Source organism: Suillus fuscotomentosus (genome assembly GCF_016647785.1).
Source record: "Suillus fuscotomentosus strain FC203 chromosome Unknown F5891scaffold_47, whole genome shotgun sequence".
Lineage (NCBI taxonomy): Eukaryota > Fungi > Basidiomycota > Agaricomycetes > Boletales > Suillaceae > Suillus > Suillus fuscotomentosus.
Window position 1 is genome coordinate 13,448 of NW_024539559.1, and position 20,537 is coordinate 33,984.

General features: G+C 45.8%; 4 protein-coding genes across 4 annotated transcripts; 2 read left to right on the plus strand and 2 right to left on the minus strand.

Moving 5' to 3' along the window:
- Positions 1-8,759: 8,759 nt before the first annotated feature.
- F5891DRAFT_1191992 (uncharacterized protein) lies at positions 8,760-9,464 on the minus strand (the record flags this gene model as incomplete). The annotated part of the gene is made up of 3 exons (XM_041367541.1): positions 8,760-8,886; positions 8,936-9,371; positions 9,419-9,464. 3 exons carry the CDS (start codon positions 9,462-9,464, stop codon positions 8,760-8,762), a joined length of 609 nt encoding a protein of 202 aa, XP_041222873.1.
- Positions 9,465-9,830: 366 nt separating this feature from the next.
- On the plus strand, positions 9,831-13,501 carry F5891DRAFT_1129937 (uncharacterized protein; the record flags this gene model as incomplete). The annotated part of the gene is made up of 15 exons (XM_041364462.1): positions 9,831-10,220; positions 10,269-10,428; positions 10,475-10,481; positions 10,509-10,699; positions 10,784-10,902; positions 10,957-10,976; positions 11,028-11,150; positions 11,200-11,365; positions 11,417-11,558; positions 11,606-12,007; positions 12,056-12,241; positions 12,295-12,424; positions 12,486-12,728; positions 12,888-13,153; positions 13,203-13,501. 15 exons carry the CDS (start codon positions 9,831-9,833, stop codon positions 13,499-13,501), a joined length of 2,844 nt encoding a protein of 947 aa, XP_041222874.1.
- A 1,337-nt stretch (positions 13,502-14,838) lies between these two features.
- Positions 14,839-17,701, minus strand: F5891DRAFT_1048819 (uncharacterized protein). Its single transcript, XM_041362398.1, has 14 exons — positions 17,430-17,701; positions 17,241-17,376; positions 17,045-17,184; positions 16,944-16,989; positions 16,809-16,878; positions 16,701-16,754; positions 16,449-16,639; positions 16,305-16,396; positions 16,070-16,255; positions 15,876-16,020; positions 15,638-15,743; positions 15,505-15,584; positions 15,314-15,448; positions 14,839-15,256 (listed from the first exon to the last, which is right to left on the minus strand). Exons 1-14 carry the CDS (start codon positions 17,482-17,484, stop codon positions 14,938-14,940), a joined length of 1,755 nt encoding a protein of 584 aa, XP_041222875.1. The 5' UTR covers positions 17,485-17,701; the 3' UTR covers positions 14,839-14,937.
- Positions 17,702-18,764: 1,063 nt separating this feature from the next.
- F5891DRAFT_957315 (uncharacterized protein) lies at positions 18,765-19,690 on the plus strand (the record flags this gene model as incomplete). The annotated part of the gene is made up of 2 exons (XM_041375474.1): positions 18,765-19,317; positions 19,377-19,690. 2 exons carry the CDS (start codon positions 18,765-18,767, stop codon positions 19,688-19,690), a joined length of 867 nt encoding a protein of 288 aa, XP_041222876.1.
- Positions 19,691-20,537: the final 847 nt, after the last annotated feature.

A 20,537-nucleotide genomic window follows, 5' to 3' on the forward strand; every position in this document is an offset into this window, starting at 1 on the left:
CATATTAAATTAGATGGGTGGGCCGAGGGTATTATACAATATTGTATTATACGGGTGGGCCCAGACGCATATTAATTAGACCGGTGGGCCGAGGGTGTTGTATGGGATGTTGTATTAGACGGGTGGGCCGAGGGTGGTATAAAATATAGATGGGTGGGCCCATGTGTATCATAATTGTAAACACGATGGAGCTGAGGTAGTTGTACATCAACCAAATCAGAGGAGGTAATAAAATCAAAGTTACCAAGTTCCTGGAGCAGCAGGTGATCTCCTGACATGGCCTTTGATGGTGCACAGGTTGTCTTGCAAAATTTGGAATCCGGGGTGCGAAGCTTGTGTTACCCTATGAGAAGCCAAGTTCCGATTACCAACCTTTGGGTCAACCGTACTCAGAGGAGGTAATAAATCAAAGTTCCTGAGTTCCCGGAGCAGCAGGTGATCTCCTGACATGGCCTTTGATGGTGCACAGGTTGTCTTGCAGAATTTGGAATCCAGGGTGTGAAGCTTGTGTTGCCCTATGAGATGCCAAGTTCTGACCACCCAAATTTGGGTCAACCATACCGACTTCCAAGTTCCGGGACCCGGGAGTCGACAAATGAATATCTGATGACCAGCACACTTCCAATCAGGTAGTATTTCATTGAGCAATGAATCATCCAAGGGGTCTCTTATCAGACTCGGTAGTCAATATAGGCAAATGATAATGAAAACATGAAAGTTGTTATTATGCTATTTTTCAAACCCGAGACCCTGAAACCCATTGTTCAACATGTCCATTTTTCACTCACTGCACAAATCACCAAGTTTCGAGTGCCAAAGCGTGAAACTTGAAACCCAGTGTGCAACATGTCCATTTTTCATGTACATTACACAATTCATTGAGTTCCGAGTGCCAAGTGCCGAAACCCGAACCCCGAGACCCGAAAATATGTATGCAACATTTCCATTTTTCACTTGTTGCACAAATCACTGAGTTTCAAGTGCCGAAACCCAAAACTCGAAACCCGGCATGCAACATGTCCATTGTTCAATTATATTACACAAGTCATTGAGTTCCGAGCTCCGAGGGCCAAAACCCGAACCCCGAGACCCGAAAATATGTACACAACATGTCCATTTTTCACTCATTGCACAAATCACCGAGTTTTGAGTGCTGAAACCCAAAACTTGAAACCCGGCATGCAACATGTTGATTTTTCATTTACATCACACAAATCATTGAGTTCCGAGGTCCGAGGTCCGAGACCCGAACCCCGAACCCCGAAAATATGTGCACAACATGTCCATTTTTTACTTGTTGCACAAATCACCGAGTTTCAAGTGCCGAAACCCAAAACTCGAAACCCGGCATGCAACATGTTGATTTTTCATTTATATTACACAGATCATCGAGTTCCGAGCTCCGAGGGCCGAAACCTGAACCCCGAGACCCGAAAATATGTACACAACATTTCCATTTTTCACTCATTGCACAAATCACCGAGTTTTGAGTGCTGAAACCCAAAACTTGAAACCCGGCGTGCAACATGTTGATTTTTCATTTACATCACACAAATCATTGAGTTCCGAGGTCCGAGGTCCGAGACCCGAACCCCGAACCCCGAAAATATGTGCACAACATGTCCATTTTTTACTTGTTGCACAAATCACCGAGTTTTGAGTGCTGAAACCTGAAACTCAAAACCCGGCATGCAACATGTCCATTTTTCATTTATATTACACAAATCATCAAGTTCCGAGTGCCGAGGGCCGAAACCCGAACCCCGAGACCCGAAAATATGTATGCAACATTTCAATTTTTCACTTGTTGCACAAATCACTGAGTTTCAAGTGCGGAAACCCGAAACTCAAAACCGGGTGTGCAACATGTCCATTGTTCAATTATATTACACAAGTCATTAAGTTCCGAGTTCCGAGGGCCGAAACCCGAACCCCGAGACCCGAAAATATGTGCACAACATGTCCATTTTTCACTCACTGTACAAATCACTGAGTTTTGAGTGCTGAAACCCGAAACTCAAAACCCGGCATGCAACATGTTGATTTTTCATTTACATTACTCAAATCATCGAGTTCCGAGTGCCGAGGGCCGAGACCCAAAGCCCGAAACCCAACATCATGTACACAACATGTCCATTTTTCACTCATTTCACAAATCACCAAGTGTCGAGTGTCAAAACCTGAAACCCGGTACTTCAAATGGACACAAATTGTATTTGTATGTATTATCCATTGGTGTAGGGCTCAAATAACCTGGGAATTGTATTTGTCAGTACTCGGTACTTGGTACTTGGGACTTGGGACTTGGGACTTGGTACTTGGTACTTGGTACTTGGCACTCAGTGATCGGTGGTCAGTGGTTGGTACTTGGGACTCGGTACTCGGTACTCGGTTCTCGGGACTCGGTACTCGGGACTTGGGACTCGAGACTCGGGACTCGAGACTTGAGACTTGGGACTCGGGACTCAGGATTTGGGACTCGGGACTCGGGATTCAGGACTCGAGACTCGGGACTCGGGACTCAGGATTCGGGACTCGAGACTCGGGACTCGGGACTCGAGACTCGGGACTCGGGACTCGAGACTCGGGACTCGGGACTCGGGACTTGGGACTCGAGACTCAGGACTCGGGACTCGGTACTTGGTACTCGGTGATTGGTGGTCAGTGGTTGGTACTCAAGACTCGGTAGTTTCTCCCTGATACCCACCAAAAAACCCACACCCACAAGGTGGGTGTGGGTATATCATGGGGTATGGGTGGGGGTAGTGCTACTCATACCCCGGGGTTCACCCACACTATTCCCTATCGGTACTCGGTACTCGGCACTCGGTGATCGGTGGTCAGTGGTTGGTACTCGAGACTCGGTAGTCAATATAGGCAAATGATAATGAAAAATGACAGTTGTAGTCCATGTCAAGGTGAGTGATTTGGTAGTCTTTCCTTGTCATTCAGCAAAACATCAGCAATAATGAAAAAATGAAAGTTGTTATTATGCTTAACTCCTTACCAAAGGTTGTAGTCCAAGTCCAGGTGAGTGTAGTGGTAGTCTTTTCTTGTCAATTGGTTATCTTGTTACTCATTACGCAGTACTTGGTACATGGTAATTGGTACTCAGTATTTGGTTTTGATACTCGGTATCTGGGAATCAGTAGTCAGCTTAATCAAGGTTGTAGTCCGAGTCTAGGTGAGTTTATTTGTAGTCTTTTCTCGTCCATTGGTTACCATGTGACCAAGATATAAGCTAAAGAAATCCAAAACATCAATAATGACAAATGAAATACATGTGTGCAGTAAGTGAGTCTAAAGATAAAGAATGAATATTAATAGCGAGACTTGCACATTATGTCGAGATATCCAACATGACAAGCCTGTGATGTGATCAGAGACCTGGAATAACACCCATATACATCCATTATAATAGCTTAAAAGCTTAGAAATATTCATGAAGGATTGATGTAATGATAGGCAAAATGATGTGTGGAGAGTGACAGTAGACATCTTTTATATAAAGTCACATTTATATATGATTCAGGCCAAAAATATCATTACAAATATGTAGGATAGATTGTAAACTACCCAAGGAACCCATACTGCCTACTGCCCTGAGGGTAGGGGGTGGGTAGAAGGGATATAGTGAAAATATGAGTTGACCCAGCATTAAAGTCCTACCACTGCTCAACTAACCATTTTCGATGCTTTGGGTCTTTGAAGTTTCCCACACTCAATTTCTTACCCATTTCACTTCCTCAGTACTCAATTCTTGGTTGATTTGTCTGTAAATTTATGTCTATGATACTTAAGATATTTGAAATGTACCCCAGGTTTCTGATTATGAAGATTCAATGTTTTGAAGGCATGGGCCCCTTATCAGGCAAAATGGCAAGTATGCACACTAGCTCACAAACTCCAGCCTATTGTGAGCTGATCTTGGTCATAAGAAGCAAGAATATAAGCTATGCTCATTATATATTAAAAGGTTGGATCATGGATGCAAGGGCAAGATACTGAAAATTGTGAAAAAATGTCACAAGTGCAATTGTCTATGCTTTGTTCCTGGAGAAGGATCCTGTGTGTCCTGGGCTGGTTATATGATATATCTACTCCGAATATGCTCAGGAATAGACTCCCTACAGTCCTTGAGGTCCAGCTTTACAGGGAAAAACCCCCAGCGGGTGAACCACCAGAAGAGGGGGAGGTACACTATACAATAAAGGATTACCCTATGGTCCTGAGCTCCTGATACATTGTTTCTATTGTTGAATAGATGATTGAGATATAATTCCAAAGTCTGTTCACCTAGAAATGAACACATAGGAACATATTTTGTATTTTTATGTATATATGCAATATCCATTTAAGCACCAAGTCTCAACTACCGATTACCAAGTCCCGACACTTGATAGTTGATAGTCAGTATTTGAGCTCCGAGTGCCAATATTGCCTACCAATATCTCAGTCAAATGATAACCAAACCAAGACCCAAGTTCCAAACCTGACTACCGAATACCAAATATCAGTACTCGGGACTCGGGACTATTGGCTGGAGTACCCAACTATTGATTCCCAGGTACCGAGAATTAGAACCAAGTACCAAGTACCTGACTACTGATTCTCGGGTACCAAGTATCAGAACCAAGTACCAAGTACCCGACTACTGATTTGAAGTACCGGGTTTCGGGTTTCGGCACTCGACACTTGGTGATTTGTGCAATGAGTAGATGGGCATGTGGCATACATGTTTTTGGGCTTCGGGTTTTAGGATTCTGCCCTTGGCACTCAATGATCTGTGTAATGTAAATGAATAATGAACATGTTGCACACTGGGTTTCGAGTTTCGGGTTTCAGCACTTGAAACTCGGTGATTTGTGCAACAAGTGAAAAATGGAAATGTTGCATACATATTTTCAGGTCTCGGGGTTCGGGTTTCGGCCCTCGGCACTCGGAACTCAATGAATTGTGTAATGTACATGAAAAATGGACATGTTGCACACTGGGTTTCAAGTTTCACGCTTTGGCACTCGAAACTCGGTGATTTGTGCAGTGAGTGAAAAATGGACATGTTGTGTACATATTTTCAGGTCTCAGGCTTTGGGTCTCAGCCCTCGGCACTCGGAACTCGATGATTTGTGTGATATAAATGAAAAATCAACATGTTGCACACTGGGTTTCAAGTTTCACGCTTTGGCAGAACTCGAAGTTGTTGATTTAGATATCACCCAAAACCTGAACACCCGAATGTCAAATTTTCAGTGCCGAACCCCCAACCCTGACTGCCGGGTGCTGAGTCCCGAAGTCCGGAACTCAGGATTTGACATTTGAGATGAATGAAATTTTTCAGACATGTTTGAATTAATCTACGTATATCTATAAACATTTCACTAACCCCTGAACCCTGAAAGATATTTTTGTTGTCTTACATACCAAATTCCGAGTTCCGAGTTCCGGGACCCCGGACCCCTGAAACCCGGCAGTCCACAATTTCGGAGTTCGGGGGTTGGTAAAATGTGTATGGATATATGAAGGGTTGGTTTAAACATTTTAAAAGATGTCTCATATCAAATGTCAAGTCCCAAGTTTCGATTTCTGGGTTTCAAGAGTGCTGAGTCCCGAAGCCCGGAGTCCCGAAACCCGGAGTCCTGAAACCCGGAAATCAAAACTCGGGACTTGACATTTGATATGAGACATCTTTCAGAAATGTTTCAATCAACCTTTCATATATCCATGCACATTTTACCAACCCCTGAACCCCGAAATTGTGGACTGCCAGGTCTCGGGGTTCGGGGGTCCCGGAACTCGGAACTCGGGAAATTTGGGGAGATCAATAAAATTTGATTTACCCATGTTGAAAATATATTTTTGTTCTACATACCGAGTTCCGAGTTCCGGACCCCCGAACACCGAGACCCGGCAGTCTCGGGGTTCGGGGTTCGGGGGTCCCGGCACTCGGAACTTGGGGAGATTTGGGGAGATCAATAAAATTTGATTTACAATTGAGTTGATTGGCAAACACATTGACTTACCCATGTTTGAAATATATTTTTGTTTACACATACTGAGTTCCGAGTTCCGGGTTCCGGACCTCCGAACCCTGAAACCCGAGACCCGGCAGTCCACAATTCTGGGGTTCGGGGGTTGGTAAAATGTGTATGAATATATGAAAGGTTGAATGAAACATTTTTGAAAGATGTCTCATATCAAATGTCAAATCCCGAGTTTCAACTTCTGGATTTTGGGAGTGCCGAGTCCCAAAACCTGGAGTCTTGAAACCCGAAATTCGAAACTCGGGACTTAACATTTGATATGAGACATCTTTCAAAAATGTTTCATTCAACCTTTCATATATTCATACACATTTTGCCAACCCCTGAACCCCAGAATTGTGGACTGCTGGGTCTCGGGTTGTGGGGTTGGGGGGTCCAGAACTCAGAACTCAGTATGTGTAAACAAAAATATATTTCAAACATGGGTAAGTCAATGTGTTTGTCAATCAACTCAATTATGAATCAAATTGTATTGATCTCCCCAAATTTCCCCCGAGTTCCGAGTTCCGGACACCCGATACCCGAGACTCAAATTGTATTGATCTCCCCAAATTTTCCCAAGTTCCAAGTTCCGGACACCCGACACCCGACACCCGGCAGTCTCGGGTATCGGGTGTCCGGAACTCGGAACTCGGGGGAAATTTGGGGAGATCAATACAATTTAATTTACAATTGAGTTAATTGACAACACATTGACTTAATCATGTTTGCAATATATTTTTGTTTAGACATACTGAGTTCCGAGTTCCGGACACCCGATACCCGATACCCGAGACTGCCGGGTGTCGGGTGTCGGGTGTCGGGTGTCCGGAACTCGGAACTTGGGAAAGTTTGGGGAGATCAATACAATTTGATTCACAATCAAGTTGATTGACAAACACATTGACTTAACTATGTTTGCAATATATTTTTGTTTAGACATACCGAGTTCCGGACACCCGATACCTGAGACCCGGCAGTCTCAGGTTTCGGGGTCCGGGGGTCCGGAACTCAGAACTCGGTATGTCTAAACAAAAATATATTGCAAACATAGTTAAGTCAATGTGTTTGTCAATCAACTTGATTGTGAATCAAATTGTATTGATCTCCCCAAACTTTCCCAAGTTCCGAGTTCCGGACACCCGACACCCGAAACCCGGCAGTCTCGGGTCTCGGGTATCGGGTGTCCGGAACTCGGAACTCGGTATGTCTAAACAAAAATATATTGCAAACATGGGTAAGTCAATGTGTTGTCAATCAACTCGATTGTAAATTAAATTGTATTGATCTCCCCAAATTCTCCCAAGTTCCGAGTTCCGGACACCCAATACCTGAGACCCGGCAGTCTCAGGTTTCGGGTTTCAGGGGTTGGTACATCTCGGTTTGGGGTTTGGCACTGAAAATTTGACATATATATTTTTGTGGGTGTTGTGCTTCTGGTGTCCATGCTTAGAAATAGGATTTGTTGCACACCAGGGTTCAGGTGTGGGGTTTTTCCACTTCAGTCCTGGATTATTGGTCAATGCCACACATGATCGATTCATGTTTTTGTGCTTAGGGGTTTAGATTTGGTGGTTGATGGTAGGTATATGCACTCATAGTGTACATGTATCCTATGTGTTTGATTCGCTGGTGGCTACATCAGCTGTATGTCTTGATGGAACATATCTAGGCTCACCCATATATGTAATACACCCCCGACGGCCCGCCCATCTATGTATTATCCCCCACGTCAGCCAACCCATCTATGTAATACATCCTATGTTGGCCCACCCGTCTATATAATACATCCTGCATCGGCCCACCCGTCTATATAATTATACCCCACCTCGGCCCACCTGTCTATGTAATAAATATTTTATAGCACCCTCGGCCCACCGGTCTATTTGATATCCCTTTCGTCGGCCCACCCGTATATGTAATACATTCCATGTCGGCCCACCTGTATATGTAATACACCCTACGTCAGCCCACCCGTCTATGTAATATTTCCCTACCTCGGCCCACCCATATATGTAATACACCCACGTCGGCCCGCCCGTCTATATAACAATATTTGCCTTACATCTCTCTTCAGCCCAGCTGTCTATAATATCCTACTCTACATATTACCCAGATGGGCCCACCCATCTCCATGAATGATCATATTCCCCCGGCCCATCCGTCAACATTAAGGATATATATATCATTGGCATACATGGGCCCACCCGTCTCCATCGGAAATAATATGTGTCCCGGCCCATCCGTCATCATCGAGAATATACACAACATGGGCCCATGATCAGCTGGCCCGTCTCATACGGGATATTATGGAGGTCGGGTGGCCCGTATAATACGGAATTTGTCACTGAAGGGGCTCACTGTTGTTGCACCTGGCAACGCTCACCTTTTTAATATTGAAGTCAAGCGCCACTGGAAAGTGTCAAGGATATCATGCCGCAGAAAGATATGAGTTCTTAATAAGCACAGTATTGAATGGCACACAAGTGTTCCCTGATTTTGCTGTGTTGTAGAGTCTATACACATCTGTCTCATTGTAGATTACGCATTCCTCCTTCAGGACATGCTAGTGCTTCACTTTCCCACTTGACTTAGACGTATTCCGCACCTCGCGCATTATCTACATTTATTCACAGAGTAATTGCCACAAGGAGTCAACAGATCCTCATTATATTGTACGGATCCTCACTACAAAAATTGTATTCGAACTATGTGAATCAAGAGTCGCCTATCTTCCCTTCAAGGAAGCCATACTGCTTCTCCTAGGTCTATGGCATCCATGATACGCGAAATCCCATCATACAAGGACCGTGCACGACTATATGAAGATGTTTTCACCCCAATCACATGGGGGGAAGTGCGTGGCCTGTGATTCAATATCAGATACTGGAATTAGAGTGAGGAAAAAACCGCACCATGTATCAAAAACGCCAACATGGCGACCTCGGTTGACAAGGTAGAATGGTCCATTTGCGTCAGCAGATGGAATATCAAAGGTGAAGCTATTGTATTGCTGCTGATGCCTTTCCTCCCCATTGAAGGTTGTTGTGGTTGTTGGGAGGATGGATGAAGATGGAACCGAGAGGGACACAGGAGGCTGAAGAGTCTGCACAACAAGGGGGGTGGGAGATTTAGTCTGCGCAGTGGGAACTGGAGTCTGCAAAGTGGAAGCTGGAGTTACAATGGGAGAGGTCACGAGATGAATCTGGGTAGTGGGGTGAGGAGCAGGGGGCTGAGGAGTCTCCAAAGTGGAAGGTGACTGTAACTCGGTACTGTCGACAACAACTCGAATGAGATTGTGAGCGTCGTCCAGGGAGAGCGTCAACGAGGATAAAAGCTGTATTACAGCATCTGCCAATAATGAGTGAGAATCAATGATCAACGACAAAACAACGTACCAAGGATAGTTTGACCTTCACGGTCCAGACGGTTGTGGTTCACCATGAAAATCAGTAAGGACAAAGAAGAGACGAATGAACTCGCGAGTCTCCAACTTAGATGACCTTTTATGCACGAGCCGTTGGATGCATCGTTGACCGTTAGCAAGAAGGAATATGATCAGGTACAGTGCTGTATGACGGTTTAGGATTATTACATAAGCGACTTTCACAACTGTATGCATACATGGTAGAGGAATTTCCTGCCACATTGTTTACCAAAACTGACAGCCGTTCACGCACACGAATGGCAAAGGTACTGCCACTGTCATCCAAGAATCTAGGTAAGTGGAAGATCAATGTCAGATCGCTTACTAATGATTTCACAGCTGATGAGTTTGTCGCTGGGTGGTACTTGGCGCGTTTCGCGAGCATGAGCACCTCTGCTAGTGCTGCTTTGCCCTCTGCAGGGGCAACATCATCCCAGGTGATCCATTGCACTGAAGAACTATCACGAACTCTACATGCCTTGTGGCCGAACAAGAAGCGGAAGAAGAATCCCAAGCTAAATTCCTACTTGCACACTTCCAAGCCATCAGGGATTCAGCATCGTCAGCATACTCAGTATCAAGTTCGCGTGGATGGATCTATTAGCTACACACGGTCATATCTCAAGCCTCCTAAGAACACCCAGGCAACAACCCAGCCTAAGTCGACAACATCAGCCCTTATCCCTGCTCAATTTGATAACACTGTTGAATCATGGGATGTCGATACCGTGCCGTTCAACGATGAAGATGTAAGAATAGGTCACGCACCAGGAGTAAGTTTTAGATTCGGATCATGTGTTCTCATTGCTCAAAGTGTGTAGGATCATCCGTTACTTGTGTGGTTAAAGGATCACCCTCTGTTTCTTGAAGAGATATTGCATCTCGAAGGCAAGGGCAACCTCAGGAACGCGCCGTGTTCTGGGTGCAGTGATCTTTCCCCCAACTATCATTGTGAAGACTGTTTTGGCGTCAATCTCCAATGTTCATCCTGTATCAAAACTGCACACCAACTCCATCCACTCCATAGATTGCAGGTCAGTTGTCCGTTTTGATAATATGAGATGTTCTGACCGAGCTCTGCAGAAATGGAATGGAATGTTCTTTGAATGTGTCACCCTGAAAGCCCTCGGGCTCCGAATCCAATTGGGCCATGCACCTGGTCAGGTGTGCCCCAAACCCCATCGTGCCTTCAACGATGATTTCGTTGTCATGGATTCTCATGCTATTCATGAGGTATCACTCGACTTCTGCGGTTGTTCAAATGCAGTCGCACACGTACAACAACTTCTTTGAATCTCTTGGTTTCCTTCCACGACGGCCAACCCTAAAACGGCAGCAACATTCCGTCTCCTGGAGGAATTCCATATATTGTCTTTTGAGTCTAAGGTATCGGCTTATGAATTTTACAATGCTCTTACGCAGAGAACCAACAACACCGGTCTGGCCCCTGTGAAGGTTAGTAAGTGTGTTGATCAGCACGCTCGCAACAAAGCTAATGCGATCACAAAGTCTCGATATGAGTGTTTCATGTGAATGTTACGTGAATGGCGACATTTAACCATGCTTAAGCGGTCTGGCAGAGGGCATGACCCCAAAGGCTTGGATGCTACAGTAGAAGGAGAATGTGCTGTGTTGTGTCCAGCTTGTCCGCACCCTGGTAAAAATGTACCAGACAATTGGGAGAATGCTCCTCAGGCGAAACGGTGAGTCGGAGGCTCTATCATATAGGTGGATACTTAACGGTTTTGTCAGTTGGATGTATGCATTGTTTGTCGCCATCGACGCCAACTTCCGTCTCAAGCAGAAAGTTGTTTCCAACAATATCACGGACCCCAGTTTAAGTCGCGGCTGGACTTATTTTGTAGAGGAGGCAGGGTACAAGGAATTCCTCACAGAGAAGATCGACATTGTTCAAGAGGTAAGTCTCTGGTCCGCTGTACTGCGGTGGTTACCTGCTGATCGTGTTTAGAAATCTACTTGTTCCAGTCATACTGCAGTCAACATGGCAGACACGAAGATCAACCGGGGCCTGGCTGCTACTGGTCTGGGCACCATCGACTGTGCCCGTCACAATATGAAACGGCCAAACGCAGTTGGAGACCTTCAAAAAGGTGAAAAGTAAGTATTATTGAACTTCGGGATATGCATTGACTGACAGCCAATAGGTATATAAATATGGACTACTTATTCTTTTCAACCCTTCGCCATTTGTCCCTGAAAACTCTCAACATCTCCTACAATATTGCCTGCCAGTGGCATAAAAAGCTATGGCAGCGTATGAGCACATTCCCTACTTCAATGCAGTTCGATCACACTTCCAAGGCCATCTCTTTCTTCGTGCCGAAGTTTCACTTACCTGCGCATGTCGAGAAATGCCAGACTACCTTTTCGTTCAACTTCAAACGAGGTGTTGGTCGCACGGATGGCGAAGCACCAGAATGTGGGTGGGCCAACATCAACCCCATTGCATCCAGCACCAAGGAGATGGGACCTGGTGCATGGTGGGATACCTTAGATGATTTTTTCGGCGACTGGAATTGGAAAAAAGTTGTTGGTCTTGGTTCGTATGTCTCTTGTGTTGGGGAGTTGGGCTCATTTGTTTTCTCAGGTAATACTATGCAGCGCAAGCTTAAAGAAGCTGTGCCTCAATGTGCGGATCATCAAGCAGCCCTTAACGACCTTGAAGAAGGCCTTAAAGAGGAGTATGGGGAGGTTTTAGAGCAATGGAGATCGCAGGTGGAGGCCTGGGAGAATGATCAAAGTCAACTTAATCCCTTCAAGCGAAACTCAGATGGTATGTGACCCATTCACCATTACGAAGTACTGACACATTGGTTTTCATTTCAGTAATAACACTAGCGTCTGTTCGGCTAGCGCTGGCCAAAGAAGAGGAACAAAGCATGCAGAGCGGTGCCCGTATCTCACTTTATGAGGATTGCTCCCCTAGTATATTGATCAGTTTGGCGCTGGAACTTGAGTAGCAACAGTACATCTTTTCATACATTTTCACTTGCATGGTGACTCATACTTTCTCTCAGACGGTGCTTGAGAGCTGACAAGGATGGTCGTGGTTTACACGTCACGGACAATCAAGAAGGTAAATTAGTCGAGTGTAGTAATGCATTACAGTGTCGCCTTGATTCCTGGGTCAAGATCCAAGAGCTCTATATGCCCAACATCGCGGCCATGCGGATCTCGGACAATGCAACCGCTGCAAACCCTTCCTCCATCTCTTCCACCGCTGAAAGCTTCAAGTTATGGTTACCTTCACAGATCGGGAGGTCTCTACCTTGCGATCAATCCCTGCAGAGGACAGAATGGCAACTTTGATACGCTCAAGGCCACAATGTGCTTCGCTCTTTGCGCTCCTGCCTGCACGCTCAAACAGCCATTCTCAAGCACAAAGACCGACACCTTCAAGGACAAGGGGCGAATACCAGAGCTCGCAACACTCTCAAGGTGATTGACATTAGGATTGAATCCGCTACTAGGAGATATGAAAGTGCACATAAGGCACTGGTGGTTCTAGGTAATTTGTTGAATGAGTCCGGCTGGCAATCTTCGCTATGTCCCTTAAGCCGCCAAGACATACGCTCGATGTCCGACATTCTTTGGGGAGAATCCAAAGGCAGACGAAAGCTCTCGTGGATCTGGAATATGCGGGGCGCTGGTGGAAGCAAAAAAGATGATAATGGAGCTTTGGAAGGTAAGCATTATCCGAGAATGAGTTCTCTTTCTAACGATGCTACCTACAGACATGAGGATTGAATGGTGCAAAGCGAGAGCTTGCACAATGCGATGGGAGGAGGAAGTAGCACTCCTTCGAGAGGAAATGTGTCGCATAGGAGCATTCCTGAGGTGGGAAGCGAGGCGTTGGGATGAAAGGCGCAATGAGGTTGTACCGACTGACACGGAGCATGAGGATGGGTGCGTAGTGTATGCACATCGTCAGGCGCACTTGCGCATGCAACTGGCAGCCTCGTTTGAGGTGAATTGGGCACAGACACTATCTCATCTGAATGTGCAGGATGGGTCCGAAGAATGTATTATATAGCCAGTAGCTAGTAGTACATCTACCAATATATATCGTGCATCAAACAAGCAGCGGGAATGGCAGGGGATGCATCAAACAAACAGCGGGAACATCGGGGGATGCATCAAATAAACAGCGGGAATGGCAGGGGAGCATCAGCGATGAGGAGTCATGCATCAGAAAATATCGGGGGATGCATCAAAACAACAGCGGGAGTGTGCATCAGCTGGGAGGAGTCATGCATCAGAGAACACCGAGGGATGCATCAGAACAACGGTGGGAGCGTGCATCAGCTTCAGATAATGCATCAGTGTTATAGGGAGACAAGTGATGCATTAGGGATGAGTGGGAGGAGTAATGCATCAGGTATACAAGTATTGCTACTATGCGGGGGCACTACAGCTGTAGGATGAATGCATCACAGATGCTCTACAATTAGAGCAAGTAATGCATAAATATGACACGAACCTGTGATGTTTTTTTGTCAGACAATCATTACCACAGTTTGGTTCATGTTTACTGTGTGAAGCTGTAATTAAATGTATACTTTGTATGGTCTGTATCATGTGTGCAGTCTGTATCATGTGTGCAGTTTGTCTGCATTGTAACAAGATGTACAGATTGTAGGGGTATGTGACAGCATTGTAAAGGGGGGACTTTCTTGTGTAATTGTAATGTTTGTACAATGCTGTACAATCTTGTACACTATTGTACAGACACCCCCTAGTTTGCTGATGTGGTCATCCACATCTGATACTGTCTCTGAGTCTGATGTGTCAAGCTCAGCAAAATCTGTTTTCAAACTATCAAAGAATAAGTGCAGAGGGAGGGGGCTCTTCATCAACATATTCTTCGGGACTTGGTGCACAGAACCTCAGGCTGGGCTTCAAGGCATTGACTCGAACTTCGGTTCAGAATTGTCTTGGTTCAACAACTGAGTATTTCGCCTAGGTCTTTTTGAGTGTGCCATGAGCAGACTCGGATGGGTGAGTAGTGCAACTTTATTAATTTTTTTGGGGACCAAACTATAGACATTCCTCATTTTTGACCCCAGGGTCAGACAGGCTTGAAAAAGGAGTCGATCGCACTATTTCTCGAGATTTTAGGCACTAGTTTGAGGTACCGGCCAAATTTTGGGGTCTGAGTGACCACAACATCGTAATTGGCAGCTTGAATCGTACTTTGTACATCTGTAAATAGTCTAATTATGCTTAGTGTGTCGTTATCCAGGTGTTTCAGAAGGCTGTGGAAAGGTTAACCATACTTGTCGATTTTGCTTGTCCGCAACTGTAGTGTCCGAGAACGACTGTAGCTATGACATGGCAGGAAATGAGCGTGAGTGCTAGTACAAGTGAATCCATAGATAAGTAAATGCGTGCATGCACGTATTAGTGAACAAGGTACACATTACAAACCACAATCATTGACCGCTGTCATGTATGCAGGCCCGCACACATCTACCACTCTTCGTCTGCTCGCAAATCCACGGGTCCAATCCTCGTTCTTAGGTCCTGAACTTCTTCAGCCTTGATAGTATAGTCGTTGATCAATCTAACAATCTCATCCAGCGCATGGTCCCCCCCGTTACGATTGACAGACACATGGTGGGATTGAATTGCTAAGTGAACATTGCTTTTGCCCGCCCCCTCATAGGCTCTGATGGCAATTTTAATGATGTGAGGAGAAATAGGCCCCGTCGGTGCAAGCAGGAACAAAATCTGCATGATGCATGTTAAATCCACGATGTATGTCATAATCCGCCGCAAGACAATGGTTCTAGATTGGTCACCTTATGAACTACGTTTCGAACGGAAACAACGTTCATTTACTTACTTCTGTTGATAGGTATCATAAGCCAATTTAGCCAAGACCGCCCCTGCGGCAATCGGCACAACAATTGGTAGGGCCGGGCCAGCCAGCACTGTCAAAATCGATGCAATTGCCGCGACCACGGTGAGGCCGAATCCACTGCAAATGTTGCTGTAAATTGAAAATGTCTCGGAGTATAATAACAAATAACTCACAAAGCTTGTGCTGCACGTGGAAGGGCGGCATTGTCTATATCTTTTAGTATCAGTTCTTTGAACTGGTCACTGGCCAAGTGCTTCACAGGAACGTGTCAGCAGCCTGCAACATAAAATTAGATATATATCTTACAGATTTAGTGTCGTTGAAGTTCCAAACGTCAATGATGTCCTTGTGAATCACAGACAAGCAATCCAACATGGTAAAGCCTGCAAAGTTCATGCTCGAAGCGAGACCTCTCCAATATCCTAGAAATTCGGAAGTCATCAAGGCGCAGAAGACTGTGACGAAACTAACTTTTCTCGCCGATCCTGTGGAGAGTAATAGTTTGAATTTGAGGCTCTACCAAAATAATAGTGGTCGTGCGTACGCAATTGATGCCTTAATTTTAGAACCAATGTCTACTCGCTGGGCCATCATCATGACCAATGCCGCTTCTGAGGCGACAAATGTTTCGACGTTCGTGGTTGTAAGATCGACCAGTCGTCTTATGGTGCTCTCGTGCTCTTGCTTCGCTATAACGGTGTTTCAGCATCGAAAACTAGAGAAGTGAAACCCCTTTACCAGAAACAGTTATATGCAAGATGTCACTCCCAGCTACTTCCTTAAGCGGCCGGATACACAGTCTATCCAATTCGTCAACTTTGAGCTGTTCGAGCGCGGCTTCATCATATTGGTCGGAATCAGCAGCTTCGAGCTCCAATTCGCTGACAAAAACGTCATGCTTGGTGAAGACAGCAATAATCGGAACTAGATTTGAGATGTAAGTTATGAGAAACTAAATGAAAACATTGCGCACTATCGCCTAGTATTTCCTGCCTTGATTTGAGAAATTCCTCTACTCCGTTCTCAAGCAAACGTCCATTGGCATGAGGTATCGAGAGGCAGAGCCTTCAAGCAGTGTCAATATGGAAGAGTGGCAGCGGAAGCCAGAAGACCGTACCAGACCGCGTGGATTTTGTCCTGCAATTCGGGCTCGTTGCGGCGGCGGGCAATGAAGTCTTTTGCAGTCTTAAATATCATGCTATCGCCAGCTTCAAATCCCTGACTATCGTGGACAACAAATCGCTCATTTTCTGGCGCAGTGAATTCCTCGTTGATATCCGCTTCACCACGCTTGTTTTCATCAACTTTCTGTGAAGGGATAGGTGAATATCAACAACTGTCCCCACGTGGCACTAATTCACGGACTCACTACTTCTTTGATTTTGAATGCCTGCTGAATCAGTGATGACTTTCCGACTCCGGTCTACAAAGTGGATGCGTGAGTCGTCTATGTTTGAAGACAATGTCAGAGACAGACCTTCCCTATTACCAGTAGCCGGAATCTTGGGCAAATCTCTAGAATACTGCTGCTAGTCGACTGCAGCTGTCTGATATCAATAATGTGGACGATGATTCCCAGTTTGCTTCTAACATAAGAGACCAATACACTGACCGTATTGTAATGACAACTGTCAGCTTCCTCCGAATCACCTTATACACTATCACATCAAGTTATAAGTTTAATGCGACACAGCTGAAGGGAAATCGGTTCACCTCGTTGGCCGTCGTGATCCACTATATTGGCCAAGATGTCTTTTCTGTTTAATGGAAAATTCACGGCGATCTTCCGCGGAAACAAGCCCGTAGTATGGTAACAGTGTACAGATAAGGAAACCTGCTCAGTGGTCACCGGACTGTGTTACGATGTTCTGAACGAGTTGCTCCCAGTCACATAGTAGGTAGAGCTCACATGGCGGGGTCGAATTTTTTACTAAGGTCCCTGTCTTGATCCGAGATGTAGCGGATCTCCTGTTGCTGTGAATCGATATTCAACTCGGCAAAATCGACCTTCTTCTTCGAAGTATCATCAAGGCGGATGACAATATCTAGGAAGAAAAATGTTCAAGGGTGAAATGCACGGTAAGTGGGAATTTCTTACTGGAGATGTAGAGAGGAGCAGAGGAGGCGACTACGGTAGGGGTATTTCCAGACATTATCCTTCGAATCGATGGGAGTCAGTGGAAGAAAGGGTCAGGAGTGAATGGATGACGGGAGAGCAACAAGTAGTAGCCCTGGGACGCGAACGTCGTATCAGCGCTTGTTTGCACGTGCCGACCCGATGCCAGTAAATATGCTTGAGACACTTGCAGAAGAGTCTTGTCAGACCTGGAAGCGCTGGAAATTTAGTGACCTTTCATTCGGGACTTGACGCAAGAGGCCCGTGTATTACATGGACCCACATCGCAGGGTTTAGACTGCTGCTGAATTTGCAATAGCTAATAGCAACTTGCTCGTATGCTGCATGTATGCAAACAGCCGTAAATAAATTAAGTATGCACCATTACATAATCATTGCACTCCAATGGTGTCGTGACCGGCATTACAACACCTCAGGCAGCACTTTTCGGTGCCTATAAAGGGTCTAAGAGACCCGGTTTCTATGTTGTGGGAAACTAGTCTCTGAGACCCACCCTCCCACCATCTAATTATAGTTCTTGCTCTCGTATTCCTTCCCGGGCCTCCAGCACCTCCCTGCGTGCCTCCATTAACCCTCACAATAGGGCTCTAGCACCACTTTATCCACCATTCAATCATATTTTGTACTCTCGCATTCCCTCGTGGGCCTCCAGCACATCCCTGCGGGCCTGCATGAACTCTAAAAGTGCTATACTACTTCATCCGGCATCTGAACTCTTAGGCTCTCGTCTACGCTGTCTGTCGTTTGGTTTTCACAAGGTATGTCACGAACCTATCTCGTGTCTACCTCGTATGCTTATTCAAGATGACGTGGAACCCTACGAGTCTCCATCCCATATTCCAGATCACGACCCTCCGCCATATAGCTTCTCGTCAGGTTCTACGGTTGTAGTGTTAGAACCTGACATAGCGTCGCCCTCCTCATCTCTAGGCACCTCATTGCTCTTCTCCTGCGCATATCATTGCTCTCCCTCCTCTTGGCACCTCATTGCCATCCTCTTGGCACCTTGTTGCCCTCCTCTCGGCACCTCGTTACCCTCCTCCTGCGCACCTCATTGCCCTCCTCTCGGCACCTTGTTACCCTCCTGCGCACCTCATTGCCCTCCTCTCAGCACCTTGTTACCCTCCTGTGCACCTCATTACCCTCCTCTCGGCACCTCATTACCCTCCTCCTGTGCACTTGTTGCCCTACTTTTGGGAATTTCTTCCCATGTGTCACATGGCTTTGCGACAAGCTGTCTGGCGTCTGTAATATGTATGGTCTTTGTGCATGTAAGTTGATGGCATTCTTCTCGCCATGACTCCAACTAAATCCCTCAACACTCGTAAAGCTCAACTTGTTTCCTCTGGCCTTGGGCAACACTTCATAAGCCCAAGGAAAGCCAGGGATAGGAGGAAAACTCAAACACTTGTTGAGTTGCCTGGCGCACAACTCAAATGTCGTCGTTTACTTGCTCAAATGCAACGACTCTTGGATCATGCACCCTCCCAAACAGGGTCTTCTCCTTGTACCGTGTTAGGAGGTCATGCCGGTGAAGTCAACAAGATGAACATTCTGGACGACTTGGATTTCACAGGCGCTGAAGTTGAAACATCAGGGGAGTCATTTTCTGATAGGCCTGCAACCTTGGGGAGCAATTCACACAAGCGACGTGTTCTCCCCGATAACCCGACGAATATATTATACACTAACTGGCGAAAGCTCATACCTACCCTTGTGGACCCGCATTTGAAGTATTATGCCCGAACTATTGGTCAAGGCTTGGACAAGCCTCACAAAGTGATCTCAGCATGTGCAACTCTCTCCTGCGCACAGAAAAAGACTGATTTATTGTGTCTATTCTTTGACAGTAAGTACTCATGCTTTCAGCGCACCTGATGATCTAATGAATGTCAAACACATCAACAGGATTTGAATTGATCGAAGTACTGAGCTGTGAATGCTCCAGCCTTCCGCAGGTCCTCCTTCATCATGGGCTGTTCCCTACTGCACCTTTACAACCTCGTATGGCAGTATCTGTTGATCTACTCTCCTTTTATCGCGCACTTTTCGAGCGCTCTTGTGATGCAATCAATGCTCTCGCATCGGCTCTCAAAACGCACTATTCATGCAGAGGTTTTCAAGTTACTGACTCGCAGGTAAGACATATCCATATGAGATATCACATCACTGAACTAGCCCCAAGGGTGAAATCGTGCAGGACCCATTTCATCGTGGTCTAGGCCATGCTGTACAGTGGTACGATATCCTACAAGTCGAAATCGAACAGCAAGTAGACACAGTCCTCCAACACAGTCGAGACTGTGTGGCTATTCACCGACCACCTCAACCACCTACTGTAACCAGCAATGAAAGTTCAGCATCAACTATCTTGCACTTTGGCCGATGTGCACCACTTCTTGCACAGCGCTGCCCAGCATGCTTTGGTGGGACACTGTATGGGAGGCCCATTGATCAAGGCGCGGACATACATGTTGCTACAGATGGCAATTTTCATCATCGCCACCGACGTTCTGCGGGTGATTGTCCTCACTTCTATGAACCAACTTACTTCCTTTCAAAACAGTTTGTTGATGCAGTTGGACGTCGAATTGATGGACAATGTAAGCGACCTCCGAAGCCACACACATCCCTCGTACCTGATGAAGCTATCGACCAATGTGAGAATGCGTATGAAGCAGCTGATGGGAAGAAACAAAAACCGCGATGGACAGCTTCGACGACATGGGAATCATGGCCCTCATCTGCCGTCATGATATTCCCTTATTTTTCGCTAACATTGATTCTCCGGGCGAACAGCAGAAATATTCGGTAGCGCTGATAGAACATCTGTTCACATTACTCCCTCCTCAAGCCACAGTTGTTACCCTCTATGATGTAGGCTGTGTTCTCGCTCGGTCCCTCTCAAAGGTATGTACACGATTGTAATCGGATTTATTGCTAATTAGTTTTAGTTTGAGATTCTCCCCCCTGATGTTGTATCACGTCTGCGCTTTGCAACTACGGCTATGCATGCCTATGGTCATGAATGGGCCTGTCAGCTGGTGTACAATCCACAGATGTGTATAG